This window comes from Perognathus longimembris, chromosome 13 (assembly GCF_023159225.1).
Source record: "Perognathus longimembris pacificus isolate PPM17 chromosome 13, ASM2315922v1, whole genome shotgun sequence".
Classification (NCBI taxonomy): Eukaryota; Metazoa; Chordata; class Mammalia; order Rodentia; family Heteromyidae; genus Perognathus; species Perognathus longimembris.
Window position 1 is genome coordinate 63,279,296 of NC_063173.1, and position 18,629 is coordinate 63,297,924.

General features: G+C 58.9%; 1 protein-coding gene across 3 annotated transcripts; it reads right to left on the reverse strand.

Annotated features, from left to right (window-relative positions):
• Positions 1-1,625: 1,625 nt before the first annotated feature.
• Positions 1,626-18,376, reverse strand: Eps8l2 (EPS8 like 2). 3 transcript variants are annotated; one of them, XM_048359503.1, is made up of 21 exons: positions 18,264-18,376; positions 15,356-15,437; positions 15,190-15,254; positions 14,302-14,366; positions 8,668-8,829; positions 7,965-8,114; positions 7,767-7,846; positions 7,496-7,638; positions 6,635-6,705; positions 6,409-6,535; positions 6,118-6,206; positions 5,953-6,027; positions 5,625-5,773; positions 5,409-5,541; positions 5,105-5,217; positions 3,769-3,874; positions 3,091-3,210; positions 2,789-2,861; positions 2,200-2,380; positions 1,975-2,107; positions 1,626-1,796 (listed from the first exon to the last, which is right to left on the reverse strand). In XM_048359503.1, the coding sequence occupies exons 2-21, from the start codon at positions 15,397-15,399 to the stop codon at positions 1,770-1,772; spliced, it is 2,106 nt and encodes a 701-aa protein (XP_048215460.1). In that variant the 5' UTR covers positions 15,400-15,437; positions 18,264-18,376; the 3' UTR covers positions 1,626-1,769. The 3 variants fall into 3 exon arrangements, with proteins under 3 accessions (XP_048215460.1, XP_048215459.1, XP_048215461.1); XM_048359502.1 differs by having other exon boundaries at positions 1,626-1,850; XM_048359504.1 differs by lacking the exon at positions 18,264-18,376 and having other exon boundaries at positions 1,626-1,850; positions 14,302-14,361; positions 15,356-15,372.
• Positions 18,377-18,629: the final 253 nt, after the last annotated feature.

Sequence of the window (18,629 nt, forward strand, 5' to 3'; positions counted from 1 at the left end):
GCTGGAGGTGGTTCGGAGTTCCAGATCATCCCGGAGGAAGCCCAGCCCTGCTGACAGGTAGGGAGCTGCACCTGCTGAGACCAGGTATCCCTTAGCCAACAGAGGCCATTTTCTGAGCCGGGGAACCCAAGGCTGCCATGCACGGAGGGAGAGCCTACTGTGTCAGGAAACCTGCCCACTTTCTCTTGGTTCTGGTTTTCTCTGGGGTGGTGGCCACTGGCCAGGCAGTAGTTTAGCCCTCTTCTTTGAGCCTGGGGAACGTGATGGTCACCAAGTCCAGCTCCTTCTGACAGATCTCGCTGGAAAGACTGGGTCCATTTTGGCTTGTCTCATTGGTAAGGCTGGGGCCACCTAGGCCTGGCTGGGTGCCATCACCCCACTGAGACGTGGAACAATCTTCTCCCGGCAGTTCCCCTGTCCACCCTATGGGGAGCCCAGGTCTGTCCCAGGAGGAACCCCCACCCCTCCTGGGGAAGGAGAGGGATGAGCTGGCTGGCATCCCCAGGTGGCTACTCAGTGCAGCACACAGAGATGCCAGCAGAGGGTGCCAAAGACCTCAAGGCTGGGGCTCAGGTGATTCCAGGTAGACAGTGCCCCTTGGCACTGATGCCTGCTAGCGGAACTTCATCTGGGTCCCATAAAACCCACACCTTACTGTTGGCATCACTTTCAGCTTGAAACAAAGCTCTCTAGATCTGGTTTTGCCTTGCCTCAAACTTACCTCCATCCTGTGCCTGCCCCAGAACTGCCAGACTGGGTTTGCTCAGTCTGTGCCCCTTGAAGCCAGACTGGGTGTCAGGCTTTTGAGCTTCTGGATGCCCGGCTTTGGAACACCACAGTGAGAGTAGGAAGGTGGGAAGGGGTGGTTTTCTGGACTACCTTGCAGCATCTTTCCTTCCAGAAATACCCCCAGAGCCCTTTGAGATGATCATGGAAGCCCCAGGGGGAATCTCTTGGCATATACATGGACCCACTTGGCTATTGACTGCCCTCTGCCAAACAGCTCTTAGAAGAAGTAGTCTTGGGGCCCTAAGACACACTCTTCCCCAGGAGACAGACACAAGACTGCTTGGAGGCCACAGATTTAATGGTGCAGCCTGGCGCCCCCATCTCTCATCTCCCGGTGTGATGCTCAGTCACCAGCACACGGGCAGTGTCCACTGCCTGGGATTGATGAAGGCCTCCGTGACCCAGCTCTGCAGGTGGGGGTGGGCATGGGCACACAAAGCCAGCACTGTGTGCCGCCCATTCCCCAAAGCGGACAGCACACGGCACGCACACCCCTCCAGGGCCCTTGGCCTGCTGTCCTGGCCAGATCACCCCTGGGGAGCAGCACAGAGGAAGACAGGGTACATCTGGAGCCCGGGCCCTTGGTGCAGTGTGGGCAGGAGGGTGTAGAAGCAAGCATGGAGATGGGGTCAGAATGTCTGCCAGAGAGGAGGCCAGAGGGAGAGGCCTCACCCACTCAGGGATCCTGGGGCACGGGTGCAGGTGGACGAGGGTCTGGCACTGCCAGGCACAGGTTTGGCAGAGGCTGGCCTAGGGTTTGGGGTGGCTGAGAGGCCACCCTCACCCACAGGTACTGCTGGGCCTGAGGGCGGGGGGGGGGGGGTGTGCCTGCAGGCCGGGCAAGCCAGCCCCACCTCACCCACCTATGTTCTTGGTATAAAATAATACACATATAAAAATAATACTCCAAGCACTCTGGGTGGGTCCATCGCAGGCAGAGCCCCCCTCTGCAGCCGCTGAGGGAAATCGCGCAGCAGGGTCTAGCTGTCTTCAGTCTTCTTCTGGGTCTTGAAGTGAAACTTGTTCATGAGTTCTTCCAGCTCGGACCCACTTTGCTGCTTCTAGGGAGGAGCGGGGCTCAGCTTGGGGGCCACAGGCCAAGGCCCCGCCCCTTCCCTCTTCTGCAGCTACCCCAGGGGTGAGTGCGGGGGGGGGGGGGGGGGGGAGGAGGCGGGAGCGGCTCACCTCCAGGACGGCCTTCTGCACGGTCAGCTGGCTGTACACGCGGATGCCCTCCTCACCACACACCTTCTTCAGCTCGTCTTTGTTCAGCGAGAACAGCTGGGGCCCGGTCAGGATGCCAAGGTTCTCCACGATTCTAGGGGTGGGCAGGGTGAGGGCGGGTGGGTGCCGGGCCCCGCCCAGGCCCCGCCCCCGGCCGCGCCCGCCCCGCCCCCGGCGGCCGCTCACCGCCCGCTGAAGCCCTTGGCTTCCAGCCAGGCGCGGACTTGGTCGGGGCCCGACTCGAAGGTGAGCGGCAGGTGCACCGGCTGGCTGCGCTCCACGCGGAAGTGGCGCTGCGGCTGCGACTTGATGTGGCTGATCTTCTTCATGAGCTCATCGTTGACCTCGTCCATGTGGTGGATCAACTCTGTGGGGGCGTGGCCCGGGCGCTCAGCCGCACCCCTCGGCGGGCGGGCCTCGGGAGGCGCCGCCCCGCGGGCGTGGGGCGCGCTTAGCCCCGCCCCGAAGGCGTGGTCTGCGCACCCGACCCCGCCCCTCCGCGGGCGTGGTGCGCACCTATTCCCGCCCCGAAGGCGTGGTCTGCGCACTCGACCCCGCCCCTCCGCGGGCGTGGTGCGCACCTATTCCCGCCCCGAAGGCGTGGTCTGCGCACTCGACCCCGCCCCTCCGCGGCGTGGCGCGTGCTTGGCCCCGCCCCTCCGCGGGCGTAGGCCGCACTTAGCTCCGCCCCGAAGGCGTGGTCTAGGCATTCGACCCCGCCCCTCCCACTGTGGCTGCCCTTGCCCTCACCCCACCCCAAGACCCAATGGCTCACCATCTTTGTTTCCTGCAAACGTTGGGGGGAGCTTGTGGGTTGGGCTGGAGGGACCCCAGTATTTCTGGTTAGCCTGCAAGGGTGAGGGAAGGGAGGCGCTCTAAGGACTTGCCCAGGCCACCACTGGCCTGTAGGCCAGTCTTTCCTTCCCTTCCCTCTGTCTGGTCAAGACCCCAGGAGCTCCAGAGCCAGCCTTGGCGGGGCCTGGGCTCGGGGCTCAGCGTGGAGCTAAGACGGCTGCACCTCCACCCTAGAGAGGACGGCTGTGGTGGGCCGGAACAGAGGTCAGAACAGCCCGTCACCTGATCCGGAGGAATCCCCGCCTCCTCTGGCCGCACCTCGGCCAGGATGTTACAAGGCACATAGCCGGCCTGGCCACTGCGACTCCGAAGCTTCCACCACTGCCGGCCATCCTCTAGCACCTGTGGGGGACGAGGCGGAGCAAGAGGAGGGTGTCAACACCTGTGTAGCCCACCTCCACCCCTCTCAGGCCACCAGCACTGGTGTGGGGTTCCGGGACACCCCCGTCCAACCCACTTTACAGAGGCAGGGTGCCCCAGATGTTACTCCTGAGCCTGGCCCTTGCTCTTCTGGGTGTCATCTGAGACCAAGGACTTGACCCTGCCTGGCCTCTACTGGGTCCGGCAGGGAGGGTGCCCTGGGCCAGCCTTGCCCCAGCCTACTCCACTTTCTGTCTCTCAGTGGGTGGCCTGGTTTCAGGGTTGGTGCAAACACAGCTGGCACAGAAAAGCACTCCTAGTGGGCATGAGTGGCAGGTCCCTTCCAGGTCTCACTGTAGGGTCTCCCATCACAGAGGAGCCCCCCGAAAAGAAAGCTGCTCAATCAAGCCGGGCTGCAGGTCAGGAAGACCCAGCAATGGACCCCGATGGAGCCCAGGGCTAGGAAGCCTGGGGACATGGGTCTGGCCAACTGCATCTGTCCTGGACAGTCCCCGCCTCCCCCAGCAGCCTGACCCTCACCTCCAGGACTTCATCCTTGAGCACAGAGAGCTCGTTGGCGTTGCGTGCTGTGAAGTCATAGAGAATCTTCACGTACTTGGTCATGGCTGGTGCTGGCTGGTAGCCCCTGAGTGGAAGAGGAGGGGTTAAGGCCTACGGCTGGGCTGGGCTGGGCCTCCTCCAGGCCTCCAGGCCTTCTCAGGCGCACAGCTGACTTCTGTGGAGCTGCCCAGGTCTCAGTGGGGCTGGCAGGACACGTTCTTAGAGCTGGCCAAATCCAGGCCCCCTCAGGGGTCTCCAGTCCTGACCCCCAGGCGAAGCAGAGCCAGGTGCTCCTGACAAGTGCAGGGTCTAGACAAAGCCCCGTGGGGACATTGAATGCACACTGGGTGGGGGGTGGGGGGTGGGTGCCCACCCCCACCCCCACCCCGGGCACGGGTTCAGGCTTCAGGGGCAGAGTGGGCAGGCAGGCTGACCATGTCCCTTATGTGTGCTGACAAGGCCGGAGCCCATGGACCCAGCCCCTCCCTCTAGAAACTGAATCTGGTGTCAGGCAGGTAACAGGCTTTCTGGACAGTCCTTGAGCCCCCAGGAGAGGCAGGAGGAGGCCAGGGGGGTGACATGGCCTGCATCCCACAGGTTTCTGTTTCACTCACTCTGGGTACATGTACTGGTGGCAGGGGGGAGGGAGGGGGGCTATGCGGGCCCAGAACCTGGGTCTCCTAACCCTAACCGTAAATCAGCCCCACCATGCTCGGTGGAGCTGCCATTTAAGTGCGATGGTTTAGTAGATTTCTAACGTTTCTTTTTCATTTGGTCTGCACTGGGGATTGAACCAAGGGCCTTGTGAATGCTAGACAAGGGCTCTACCACTGAGCTATATCCCCTTCCAATCTTGGTTCTAAACCAGAAACCGTGATCACTTGATGTATTAGGCTAGTGAGTTCTCCTGAATTAACTTGAAATTTCCCCTTCAATTTGGTTACAAAGTTAAATGAAAACTAACCACGTTCTATCTAATTTGGAAATTTATTTTTTATTTATTTTATTTTATTTTTTTGGCCAGGCCTGGGGCTTGGACTCGGGGCCTGAGCACCGTCCCTGGCTTCTTTTTGCTCAAGGCTAGCACTCTACCTCTTGAGCCACAGCGCCGTTTCCAGCTTTTTCTGTGTATGTGGTGCTGAGGAATCGAACCCAGGGCTTCCTGCATGCCAGGCCAGTGCTCTACCGCTAAGCCACATTCCCAGCCCCCAAAGAGGTATTTTTGAACCACTTGAATGAGAGATTTGCCACCGGCAGGTGGCTGCTGGGGCGGTGTGCGCCCTGAGGGACGTGACACCCTACCTGGGGACCTTACCTGTGAGCCTGGGGGGAGCTGAGGGGTGGGAAGGCTTCCAGGGGTGCAGCAGGCTCGGCAGAGAGGCTGTGCTTTGGGGAGTGTCTCGTGGACAGTCGGCTCACCGGGGTCGGCTGTAAGGAGAGCGGACAGACAGCCTGGCCTCGTGGGGGCTGGGCAAGAGGGACGAGAGGGATGGTGACAGGCCGGGAGCTCCCTGAACACCCCTGAGGACACAGACTGATACCCAGACATGGGAGCCCAGAGCACCTGGCCTGTCAGGCTGCGGGGCGGATGCCAGGCTGGGGTCTGGCTTGGCTCTGACCTGGTCATCAGGGGTGGGTGCTGGCCCTTCCACCTCCCAGGGCGCCTCCTGCAGCACATCCATGGGGGGCTCCCAGCCGCTGTGGAACTTGGGTGCGTAGGGGGGCACCTGAGGCTCCCGTGGCCACTCGGAGCTGGAGCGGGCAGGCCAGGGGCTCAGTCCCCTCCCGATCAGAACTGCCTCCCCGGGCCCCCATCCCGCTCCCCCACCCCATACCGGGGCCTTGTCCAGGTCTCCCCCAGCGACTCCCACAGCGCCATCTCCTTGGGGACCAGGTGGCCGCGCAGGAAGCCAACGGCGTCTCGGGACAGCAGTGGGCTGAAGACGGAGCGTGCGATGTCTGGTCCTCCACAGGTGTTGACGATCTGAGGGGTCCATGCCACCCACAGGCTACTCACAGCCTGGCCCCTGAGAGCCTGGTCACAGCCTGCTTGGGCTGCTCAAGGCAGCACAGGCTTTCCCACCCCTCCTCCAGGCTGTCCGAGGGCCCGCCCCCTGCCTCCCCCCTCCCCCTGCCCGCCCACAGGCCCCCAGCCCCAGGCACCATGTCCAGAGGCCCAAAGAGGAAGTGCACCAGCTCCGCAGCACTAGGGTTCTGGATATGCTTCTGCAGCTTTGCCTGCAGGGAAGCAGGGACGGATGAGGGCGGCCGGGGGCCGGGGGGGGGCTGACCTCCGTCCTCACCACCCGCACAGGGCTGCTGACTCACCAGCAGGTTGATGGCCAGTTTGGTTTTCTGGAAACAGTCAACAAATTCAGCCTCGGAGGGGGGCCGCGCCCGCAGTGTGAGGACACCCTCTAGTACGGAGAGAGGGGCGTGAGTCTGGAGGGCTCCAGCCGCCCTGTCCACGGAGCCCTGCTTGCTGTTGCCATGCTGACTGGGCCCTTCCCCAATCTGGTGGGCACCATCCTGTCCTGGACCCCACCCATGTAGGCCACAGCTACCCCCATGTGGCCTCCTCCTCTGTCACCCCCCCCCATCCCTCTCCTCTGTCCCCACCTGCTGGCCCTTTCTTCCCCTTCTTCTTCCCTTTCTTCCTCTGGTTCAGCTGCTTAAAAGCCTCTGCTGCCTTCTGCAGCCGGGCCACGAACCACTCGATGTCGTCCAAGGCACAGTTGAGGATTTGCTGGGGTTGGAAGGGGGAGAGGGATCAGCCGTGGCGACGCCTCCCATAGGGAGGAGGCAGAAAGGACTGGCATGGGCCTGGTGAGGACTGGACACCCACTGTTTCCTTCTCGATCCTCTGAGCCAGCACAGCCTGGGGCTCCTCGTCCTGAGACTCTCGACGGCGGTAGCCTGACAGGGACCAAGTGGGAAAGGAGAGTACCCTTCACCCCTGACCTCAGACCCCAGGAGAGACTCCATCACCCCCTGACCTCTGACCCCAGGAGAGACTCCATCACCCCCTGACCTCTGACCCCAGGAGAGACCCCATCACCCCCTGACCTCTGACCCCAGGAGAGACCCCATCACCTCCTGAGCTCTGACCCCAGGAGACCCAATCACCCCCTGACCTCTGACCCCAGGAGAGACCCAATCACCCCCTGACCTCAGACCCCAGGAGAGACCCAATCACGCCCTGACCTCAGACCCCGGGAGAGACCCCATCACCCCCTGACCTCAGACCCCAGGAGACTCCATCACCCCCTAACCTCAGACCCCAGGAGACTCCATTACCCCTTGACCTCAGAACCCAGGAGAGACACCATCACCCCCTGACCTCTGACCCCAGGAGAAACCCCTTCACCCCCTGACCTCAGACCCCAGGAGAGACCCCATCACCCCTCACAGACCCCAGGAGACCCCATCAGCCCCCACAAGCCCCAGGAGAGACCCCATCACCCCCTGACCTCAGACCCCAGGAGAGACCCAATCACCCCCTGACCTCAGATCCCAGGAGAGACCCCATCACCCCTCACAGACCCTAGGAGAGACCCCATCACCCCCTGACCTCTGACCCCAGGAGAGACCCCTTCACCCCCTGACCTCAGACCTCAGGAGAGACCCCATCACCCCTCACAGACCCTAGGAGAGACCCCATCAGCCCCCACAAGCCCCAGGAGAGACCCCATCAGCCCTGACCTACTTGGCTCACTGAGTGGCACTGGTGGGCCCACACGGTTCTTGGCCTGAGGAGACCCACCAGCTAGGCGCTGGAAGGGTATGGGTGCTGGGGGCTGGGGAGGGGGCAGGATGGACTGCCGCTGCCGGATCTTCTCCTGGTGGCCCCTAGAGCGGCGAGAAAGGCCCAGCCCAGCCTGTCAGTGGTCCTCTGCAGGGCTGCACCCATACTACTGCCCCCCAACTCACGAAGGGCCCTGAGCAAGGCCCTCCACCCACGCTCCTCCCCACTGTACTTCAGGGTCTGGGGCCGCATCTTCTTCCCCAGGCGGCAGTCGGCCAGGGCGCTCTCGATGTCCTCCTGTACCAGCTCGGCCTGGGGACACAGGAGGATGGGGTCAGCTCAGGGGTACAGGGCCGGCCCCCAGCAGCGTCAGGTCAGCCTGGCGGGCATGGTGGCGGGCACGGCGCCTGGCCCCCGCCGCCTGCCTCACCTCCACCTCATCGCAGTAGAAGAAGTGGATGTCGGGCTTGCTCTGCTCGGAGTCCTGGCACACCAGGAGCAGCACGGAGGGATAGCGCAGCTGGTTCAGCACCGTCTGGCTGTGCTGCACCGTGGGCAGTGGGAAGTTCTCCAGCTCCTCCTAGGGACAGGTAGTGGCAGGGGCAACCCAGCAGGCTCTGGGCAGAGGCTCAGGCTTGGGCTCCAACACGGAGTGACAATGGCCACAGGCCTGAGTGGCCCTTGCGTGTAGCCAAGAGAAGTGACCTGTGCCCTAGCCTCCGGGACTCATGATCACGGCACGGGGATTTTGGCTCACAGACATAAGACATGCATGTACTCGCAGATGCACAAGAGGGTCCCGGCCCAGACACGGCCTGCAGTTAGGGACACAGACAACCATGGGGACTGGCCAGAGCCACTGGTGACCTGGAGTGCCATCTCCTGCACACAACGGGGCTGGCTCATGACAGCCAGCAAGCTCTGGTAGACAAGGACTGGGCTGTGGACATGGCCGGGGCAGATATGGAGTTAAGTCAGTACAGCCTGCCCAAAGGCACCTAGACGCAGCTGTCCCCATACCCCTCCCCAGGCCAGAGTGGGGGGAGCCGTACAGAGAGGCCCACCGCACAGTTGGCTGAAGCACACACTGGGCCCTGCCCACCCACTCCCCTGGCCCTGTGGCCAGCTGGTACCTGAGACTCCACATCCAGCAGCCTCAGCGACTGGTCGTTTACTTGCAGCAGCACCTCCTGGGCCCAGACCTTCTCCTTGGAGCTCAGCTGTACCAGCTTCCGGATGGCATCGTCCACGGATGTGATGGCCTCGCTCTTGTCCATGATGAATGTGGCAAGGTGCTGGGGAAGGGTCAGTGGTCACTACTGGGCATGGCCTCACTTGTGCCCATGCCCAGACGGGAGGGCTGCCCCCAGAGCAGCCTGGGGTTCCTGAGGGGCCACAGCTGCAGCTCAGGATGGGGTCATGATCATGTGCTGACTGAAACAGTAAGAAATGTCCAGACTCCTTTGCAGCCCTGTAGTACTGCCCTCCCTTCTCCCTACCTCCTGACACCCAGCTCCAGGGCGCCTCCCGCCAGAGGCTGAGCCTTCGCCCTCCCAGACTTCACCCTCCCTGGATACTTTGGTTTTGTTTCTCATGATCCCACCACACCTGGAGGACGTGTGCTTGCTGCAATCTGGGGCAGGCCCTGGCTGCTGGGGTTCTACGGTCTCCCTCGTCTGGGGCAGCATTGGCCCAGGAAGACCCTCAGTGGATGTGCACAGAATGAAAGTGTCCACGGGGTCCTGAGGCCAGCCAGCCCTGCTTGCCCTGTGTGTCTTCTCTCCAGGAGCCTGGCTCAGGCTCTCTCCCCCAGCAAGGCTCCCTGCTTTTGCTGAGTACAACCCTCCCACAGAAATTCGAGATTCAGTAAACAGTGCTAGGACAGCTGGACAGGTGCAGAATAGAAGCCAGGACAAACAGTTTACAATGCAATGAAAGCACTAGAAGAAAATACAGGAAGCCAGGCACTGGTGGCGCACACCTGTCATCCCAGCTACTCAGGAGGCTGCGATCTGAGAATTGTGTTCAAAGCCAGCCCAGGCAGAAAAGTCCCCGTGAAACTCTTGTTTCCAATTAGCCACCTGAAAACCAGAAGTGGCACTGTGGTTCAAAGTGGTAGAGTGCTAGCTTTGAGCAAAAGAGCTCAGGGACAGCACCTAGGCCCGGAGTTCAAAACAAAAAAAAAGAAAAAGAAAAAAAACTAAAATATTAGAAAATCGCCAGTATTTAAAGTGAAGCGATTGAAGATATAGATCAGTGGTAGAACACTTGTCTAGATGCACAAGGCTGTGGGTTCAGTCTCCATCATCATATATAAACAAGGCCAGGCCAGGTGCTAGTAGCTCACGCTTGTAATCCTAGTTACTCAGGAGGCCGAGATCTGAGAACTGTAGTTTGAAGCTAGCCCAGGCAGGAAAGTGTGAGACTCTTATTTCCAATTAACCACCAATAATCTAGAAGTAGAGCCTGTGGCTCAAGTGGTAGAGCACTGATCTTAAGCTCAGTGACAGATCCCAAGCCCTGAGTTGAAGTCCCAAGATGAATACAATTTTTTTTTTTTAAAAAGGAAAGGGGCTGGAAATATGGTCTAGTGGCAAAGTGCTTGCCTCGTATACATAAAGCCCTGGGTTCAATTCCTCAGCATCATATATATATAGAGAGAAAAGGCCAGAAGCGGCGCTGTGGCTCAAGTGGCAGAGTGCTAGCCTTGAGCAAAAAGAAGCCAAGGACAGTGCTCAGCCCTGAGTCCAAGGCCCAGGACTGGCAAAAAAAAAAAAAAAAAGGCAAGGGAAAAAATACTAGAGAAAACATTACATACCTAAAACAAAAGAGGGGCCATTGACAGATCACACAAACAAGAAAGTTAATTAATAGTCAAATTTTCCTACCAAGAAAACCTGTATGCAAAAGATCTCTGTAGTGAATTCTAACAACATTTAAGGGGAAAACAAGCTTCTCAACCTTCTTTCTGAAAAAAGGAGGAACACTTTCCCACTATCTCATAAGTACAACCCTACTGTGATACACAAATCTGCCAAAGGCATTATATATAGTTATAAATTCAGATTTGTAATGGACATTGATACAAAAAAAACTAAACTAAACATCAGCAAATTAATGCATGGACACAAAGAAACATAATGTATCTCCAATAGATGATATTTATCCCAGAAATGCAAGGTTGACTCAATATTGGAAAAAAAATCAGTCAGTGTATGGTGATAGACACCTATAATCCCAGTTACTCATGAGGCAGGGGAGGGCTGCCAGTTCCGGGCCAATCCAACCAAATTTAGGGAGACCTAGCTCAAAAATGAAAATACAAAAGAAAAGGGCTAGGGGTATGGTACAAGTGGTAGAGCTCAAGGAGCATGTGTATGACCCTAGATTCTACCCTAATACTCAAAAGAATAAATCTTTAGGTACCAGTGGTTCATGCCTGTAATCCTAGCAACTCAGGAGGCTGAGATCTGAGGACTGTGGTTTAAGCCACCCTGGGCAGGAAAGTCTGTGAGACTCTTATCTCCAATTAGCCACCAGAAAACTGGAAGGGGATCTGTGGCTCCAAAGTGGTAGACTGCTAGCCTTGAGTAAAAAAAAAAAAAAAGCCCTGAGTTCAAGACCCAGGATCGGCACAAATAAACAAACAAAAAAGCCCTAGCAAAACCTATTTGTTGGCAAATTAGATTATTTAATAAATAATAGAAAGACATCCCATGTTCATGGATAGGAAACACAATATTGTTATAGTATCAAGTCTCCCTAAATTGGACTTATATATTTGACTCAGTACAAGTACATTCATTTTTTGGAAGTAGAAATAGATAAATTGATTCTAAATATTTATATGTAAGCCCAAAGAATTTAGAATACTAAAGAAAAAAAATGTTATCTGGATATAGAGGGGTATGTGCCAGTAGTCCTAACTACTCAGGAAGCTGAGGCCAGATGATAGCTTGAGCCTAGGAGTTCTAGACCAGCCTGGACAACAGAATAAAGCCTATGAAAGAAAGGGAGAAAAGAGAGAAAGAAAAGAAGAGAAGAAGGCAGGGAGAAAGAGGAATGGAAGAAAAATACAACGTTTGAGAACTTGCATGGCCTGATTTCAAGATGAGTCAACCATGTATCAAGCATAACAGGTCAGTGACAAGAAGACTCCAGAAACAGACCCACCCATGTCCAATCAGTTTTTAACAATGGCATCAGAGACATTCCACAGGAAATTGAAAACCTTCTCAACACAGATGGACATTCATAGGAGAAAACAGCCGGATACCTACCTCACACATGCAAAATAATAATAATATTTTTTATAATAATAAATTAAAATCAATCATTGACCTAGATGCAGAGATTACACTAGGAAATGTATACAAGAAAACACAGAAGGAGGGGCTGGGGATATGGCCTAGTGGCAAGAGTGCTTGCCTCGTATACCTGAGGCTCTGGGTTCAATTCCCCAGCACCACATATACAGAAAATGGCTTGAAGTGGCGCTGTGGCTCAAGTGGCAGAGTGCTAGCCTTGAGCAAGAAGAAGCCAGGGACAGTGCTCAGGCCCTGAGTCCAAGCCCCAGGACTGGCAAAAAAAAAAAAAAAAGAAAAAAGAAAAGAAAACACAGAAGGAATCTTGTCTTGGTTAGGAGAGAAAAGCTAAACCAGAAAAAAAAGTAGTTATGACTGGCTGTCATAAAAATGAACATTTCTGGGGCTGGGGATGTGCCTTAGTGGTAGAGTGCTTGCCTAGCATGCAGGAAACCCTGGATTCAATTCCTCAGTACCACATAAACAGAAAAAGCTGGAAATGGCTCAAGTGGTAGATGCTAGCCTTGAGCAAAAGAAGCTCCAGGACAGTGCCCAGGCCCTGAGTTCAAGCCTCAGGACTGTCTGTAATACTAGCTACTCAGGAGGCTGAGATCTGAGAATTGTGGCTTAAAGCCAGCTTGGGCAGGAAAGTCTGTGAGACTGATCTCCAATTAAGCACCAAAAAAGTACGAAGTTGAGCTGTGGCTCAAGTGGTAGAATGCTAGCCTTGAGCAAATGAAGCTCGGGGACAGAGCCCAGGCCTGAGTTCAAGCTCTGGTACTGACATCATTTTAAAAGGAATTGGTGGCTGCTGCCTGTAATACTAGCTACTCAGAAGGCTGAGATCTAAGGGTCCAGGTTCACAGCAAGCTGGGGAAGAAAAGTCTTTGAAACTCTTCTCTCTAATTAACCTGCAAAAAGCTGGAAGTGGAGGCGTGACTCAAGTGGTATTGTGCCAGCCTTGAGTGAAAAATCCACATGAGAGCACCAGGCCTCAGCTCAAGCCCCAGCAGTGACGCACACACACATGAAATTCTCTGTGAAGTCAGAACATCTTTGCATTTGTGTGCAGAAACAGGGCAGAGCAGGGGGAGACCCTGGGCTGGGCTGACTGCAGGGCGGGGGGGGGGGGGGGAAATACCCAGTACCCTGGGGCTAGCAAATCCTTGCCCTCTTCACAGTGCCTTAAGCTAAGTTCACGAAGCAGAGGACAAAGGTGACTATGCATCAGAGGACCTCATTTTCAAAAAGACAAAACTGGAACCATGGACATTGGCTGGCACAGCCAGATCAGGGGCAGGGGAGCTGCCTCCACAAAAGGGGTCCTGAAGGAAGGAACTTGGGGTGCTGACAGAGCTGTCCCAGGCCCTTGTGGTGGTGGTACCAGAACTGTCTCCCACCAACTTAACTGTGTGGAAAGTTAGAAGCAAGGTCAAGCTTCTGTGTTCCCCCTTGCTGCTCATCTGCTTCTACACTGGCTGAGACAGAACATCTCTACCATTTCTACCCTTGTTGGTCTATGCCCAGGCAGGAAAGGCCCCCCACAGCAGCGAGGCTGAACCACACCGACGAGGTACAAAGTTCAACAGTCAGGCTGGTAGGCCCCAGGTGGTTGCTCAGCACGGAGGGCAAAGTCCTACCTCGGAGAAAGATGGCAGAGCTGTCTAGAAAGGAAGGGACCCAGATCATCGAGCCATCTGTACCTCCATGCCCCGTGGCTGGCAATGATCACCACAAGATGCCCTAGCTGACTCAGGTGGGTGGAGAGGGCCCCACCATAGCTGTCGTCAACAGCCTTGGAGACTCCTGATGGACCCTTGGACCCACTGTACCAAGGAGGAGGCGGGGCTTGGGACCAGCAGCCTGCCTCAGCCTATGCAGGATGCAAAAGCAGCAAGAGGGAGCGGGTGGCATCGTCAGTCCACAGCCCCAGGAGGGTCCCCGTGCCATGCTGTCCCTGACCTTCCTCAGCTCTTGTCCCGCAGACTTGGATCATGGCTAGGAACCTAACCAGCTCCCAGGCATAGGAAGGCCGTTTAAAAGCCTAGTTCCTGAGCTCTAATTGTGGATTAAAACCGACCTAGAAGCAGCACTCCAGATCTAGCAGCTGGTCAAAGGACGCAGGTTATGGGTTTGGTCTCAGCCTCAGCCACTGGGGCTCCTTGCGGCATTCCATAAAGGACCTCTTTGTTCCCATTCCTCCCTCCCAGGCTAGTTCCTTGTTTTGGGGCCAGGCTGACAACTTCCTTCCCAGGGGCTGTGGACTCTTCCCGTAGAGACCTGGCTATGGCACTCAGGGTGGTGCTGGCCACAGCACGCACTTCCCTCCTGGCCCTGCTGTGAGCTTCTTTGAGCAGGGGAGGCCAGGACCACCGTGGCTCTGGCCTCTCACTTCTCCTGGGCCTCAGTTTCCCAACTTTCCCAGAATGCTGGGGAAAGAAGGACTTCCTGAGTGTGTCTCACCTGGACATGATACTGCGAGGTCTCATGCATGATGACATTGGAGTTGGAGTACTTCTTCCTCTGCTCTGGACAGGGAGACAGCTGTCATTCACTCCGGAGGTAAAACCCAAAGCCCACGGTCCAGGTGGTGCTGGCCCCTCGAAGGGCCACCAAGGAGGGTGGACTTGAGGTGAGGGGTGCTACTCCATGAGCCCCTCACTGCCACCATGAAGGACAGTACCGTGAGAGGTAGGAGTAGTCCTTCCTGGAACCCTGAAGTGTACAGGAAGCTTCTGCCTTGGCCTCAGGACTAGGCAAGGACCCAAGGCTCAGAGAAGAAGAAGAACACAAGGGGCCGGCTTAGAGTGGTGGCCATGATCGAGTGGGGGCTGTCCCGAGGTGGGAGGGGCTTCAGCCTCACCCTTCGGAGGCGGCCCTGTTTCTATGCCACCATCCTAGGGGTCCGGGCCCCATCTCCCTACCCTAAGAGCTACCCAAGAATCTCCCAGCTCTGGGGCTGCTTGCTTTGCCAGCTGTGCAGCACCTCCTATCAGAAGGGTGTGGTCGATCCAGGGAGGGGGTGTGGCCAGGGAAGGGGGGCCAGGCCCCCCCTGGAGCAGACACCTGGCAGCTAGGGCCTTCTGACCCCCTCGATCGGGTTGCAGTGCTGTTCGGCAGAATCAATATTGATGCTCCCTGAATTATTCGTAAAGGCCTCTCCCCTTACGGTGTGGGGGGAGGGTGTTCAGTGGCAGGAGCTTGGGGGTAGACCACCAAGCCGCTCAGTGAGCCAGGGTCCAGAGGCCTCCTCCAGCAACTCGGGGCCGGACCAAGGCCTGGACACAGCCTTGGGGGTGGGGAGGGGCAAGACTGGCAGTGCTCCCCTTCCCCACCTCAAACCTCACTCACCAAACAGGTCCTTGGCGCTCATCTTGGCCACACCAGCCACACTGTCAGACCGGCCCAGGCTGCCGCTGCAGGGGAGGCAGCAAGTGAGGAACGGGCCCACCCACACCACACCTCTCCCTGGGGACGGTGCCCTGGGACTAGGGGGCAGGCGGAGCTGGGGTCTTACTTGGCAGCACCTGGGCAGCAGCTCACAGACCCTGATAGGCTCATGGCGTCCTCAGTGGTGGCCAGTGGCAGGGAGGGCAGACCTTAATGGGACCAGAGTCTGGGGTCAGTGCCTGGCCCACCCCTGAGGACAGAGAAGCCAAGCTGGCACTTCCTCCCAGTTGGCCAATGGCTTTGCTATTCCCAGGACTGGACCTGTGACCTCGCTACTGGGACTGTCCCTGGGTCTCCTCCTCCCCCACTCCAGGTCCAGCACCTGGAGAAACGCCCAGGAGAGCTTCAGGGAACAGAGTCCACCGGCCCATACACCAGAAGGTGTCCACGGAGGTCTCATTTCTATCTAGGCCTGTAGCCATCCGTGCCCAGGGAATCCCACAGAGGCTGCCTGAGAGGCTCTGACTGGGGCCAAGGGTGAGAGGGGGGAAGCACTCTCTGAGCAGAGAGAACAGCTCACTCAAAAGCCCTGAGGCAAGTGGGACCGGCCAGGGGAGGGTGGCACAAAAGGGCGAGGCTGGAGCCCTGGAAAGGAAACAATGTATGACAGAGCCTGAGTGAACAGACCTCAGCTCCTACCCAACCATAGGCCTCGGCTCCAAGGTTGCTACATGTGTGTATGGCCCACAGGCCATGCTGGCCAGCACCCTCTAGCTGCTAGCAAAGAGGCCAGCCCGTGGCTTCCTCTAGGGCCAGAGAGCCCAGTTCAGGGAAGGATCATGTGGTTTGTTCCCTCTGGGGCCCTCAGTATCCAGAACGTAGTCTGAGGAGTACAGGGTCTCTTTACTCTGGGGTGGCCAAGAGCAGAACTTTGGCCACAGGGGTAGCAAGGGTTGGTACAAGGGAGGGCCTGGAGAGGATAGGAGTTCAGAGGTAAGACTGGTGCCCCGAGTCTCCAGAGCAGACCAGAGCCCCTGACCTGGCCTCTCCAGGGGTAGAGTCCCCATCCCTGACCTCCTGGGAAGTAGGCTTGGCGGCCGATGTGAGCAGCAGATGTCTGATCTGGGCTGAACTCCGGGGCTTTCCCTGGCAAGGGGGAAATGCCCTGGGCCAGCCTGATACCGAGTGGGGACCTCCAGCGTCAGGTTATCCCATGTCCCTAAAAGGAGAGCTGGACAGCATCTCTGGCTGTCTTGAGGTTCTGCAGCCAACAACCTAATGGCTTTGCGTGTCTTCCACCTCCTGGAAAATGTCACCAGTGAAGGTGACTGACAGGAGGGAAGCTCGTTCAGCGTTTTTAGGGCTGCTCGGACAGGGGCCACCAGCAGGGCGGTGGCATGAGGACTCACATGCAGTCCCGAGGCCCCTTCCCCCTCCCATGCTTTCTGGTTTGACCAGGTTCTGGAGGACTCCCCACTGCTGGGCCTGGCTCCTGTGGCTCCCTCCTTCATGCCATTAGGGTGGTGGCTTGCCAGAGGGGGCTCAGCCAGATTCTTCTGTACACCTAGCCATGGAGAATGTCCGGAATGCTCATGACCTCAGTGGGTGAGTCCAAGTGTTTGCTTAATAGGATTCCTGGCAGGCGCAACCAAGGGCTAAAAGCACGTGGGGCCAGGTACACACACCTGAGCAAAACAAACTACCACAGACCCAGGCCTGCAGGCGCACAGACCTGTGCAGGCTAGGACAAGCCGCCCTTCCCTTTAAGTCTAGGCTGGGACTTTCGCCCCAGGTTGGGGGGGACTTCAGGGCTACCCCCAGCTCCCACAAGTCTTACTCCCGGGGCCTTCCTCAGCGAGGAGCCATGTAACCTAATGGTGGTGGAGATGGAGCTGCCCAGCCCTGGTTCTGGAGGCCCTAGGGGCTCAAACTGCACTTTGGTTGGTTCTGTGGCCAGAGACTTTCCTCCTTCCCCCCTTCCCCCCCCTCCCCCCCGGCCAGTGAAGAGAGGGTAGTGGAGGGGAGGAGGCCCCATATGGGGGCAGGGAGGGTGGAGGAACTGGCTCCAAGTTCAAATTCCAGCTCCACACGCTGAGTGACCTTGGGGAGGGGTCAGCTGAGTCACTGGGGCGCTTGGCTGCCCTCGTGGGAGCTGGGTGGGGCCGGGAACCGGAGATCCATCCCTCAGGTCCTGGCTGACTGGCTCTGGGAAAGGAGGTTTGCGGGAGTCCTCCGACAGTTGGGAGAGAAGGGAGGCAAAGACAAACTGGGAAGGTCTGGGTGAGTGCGCTAGGCTGGGAGGGCCAAGGAACAGGTCGGGTAGGCGCACTGGGCCCGGTCTAGGTAACAGGCAGGTCCAGGAGAGGCCTAGGCACAGGGTGGTACCGCAGGCAAGCTGGTGGGAAGCCGCCACCCGCCCAGCGGAAGAAGGCCTGCTCACAGGGATGGGGCACAGGTGGCCCGTGGCGTGCATGCTTGCCCCTCCGGGGCACTGGGACCCTCCCCGGTCAGGGGCGGCCCGGTCCAGCCCACCAGGACCAGGAAACTGGGGCGGCCCAGGAGGACACCCACGCACTACCCCTGCCAGCACATCCTCCCAGATGAGGCTCTACTTCTGCTCCCCTACCCCCCGGATTTGCGCCCTAACTCGGACCTGGGGCCGGACCCGGCCTTTTGTTCCCGGGGACCTGGATTTCCTCAGCGCCCGCCGCCTGGCGGCTGGGTCCTGCGCCCACCGGGGTCCGCTGGAGGAGGCCCGGCCCGCGGGGGGGAGCCCCTTCCCGTCGGTGAGGGACTCCCCCCACCCAGCCCCAGGGCTGGGAGGGGGCCGGAAGGGGCGGCTGAGTCACAGCCGCTGGCTTCCAGCCGTCCTGGCCCGCGGTGGACGCCCGGGACCGCGGGGCGACGCCGGGCCGGGCCGAGGGGCTGGGGGAGCCGCCTGCAGCGCCCCAGCCTCGGCCGCCCCGCGCCCGCGCCCGCCGCCACCCGGGGAAACTGAGGCTCGAGCGGCCAGCTCCTGGCAGGACGCCACTCACCTGCTCCCCGACGGCCGGCGCCCCGCTGCCGCCGGCGCCCGCCCGTGCGCCCGTCCGTCCGTGCGCGCCCGGCGCGGTGCTGGGTCTCCGCGGACAGGCGGGGCCGGGCGGCCGGGGAGGGGCTGAGAGAGGAGGAACCTGAGCGACAGGTTGCCGAGCCACCGGGAGCGGGCGCGGGGAGGGCGGGGGCAGCGGGGCGCCGGCGCCTCCCCTCCCGGCTCCGCCCCGCCGGGGCCCGCGTCCTCCCCCCACCCCCACCCCCCCAGCCTCCGTGCCTCCCGGGGGCGCCGGGCGCGGCCCCAGCGGCCTCGGCACGCGGGGCGGGGTGCGTGCCGCAGGTGGTGCCCGGGCCGGGTCTGCGGCCGG

Coding starts and splice junctions, on each gene's coding strand:
- Eps8l2 (XM_048359502.1), bottom strand. CDS start 15,399: ATGAGCCTATCAGGGTCTGTGAGCTGCTGCCCAGGTGCTGCCAA. Junction 8,830..14,301: donor CCTCGCAGTATCATGTCCAG/GTGAGACACACT, acceptor ACCCTTCCCCAG/CACCTTGCCACATTCATCAT. Junction 7,847..7,964: donor TCTACTGCGATGAGGTGGAG/GTGAGGCAGGCG, acceptor CTGTGTCCCCAG/GCCGAGCTGGTACAGGAGGA.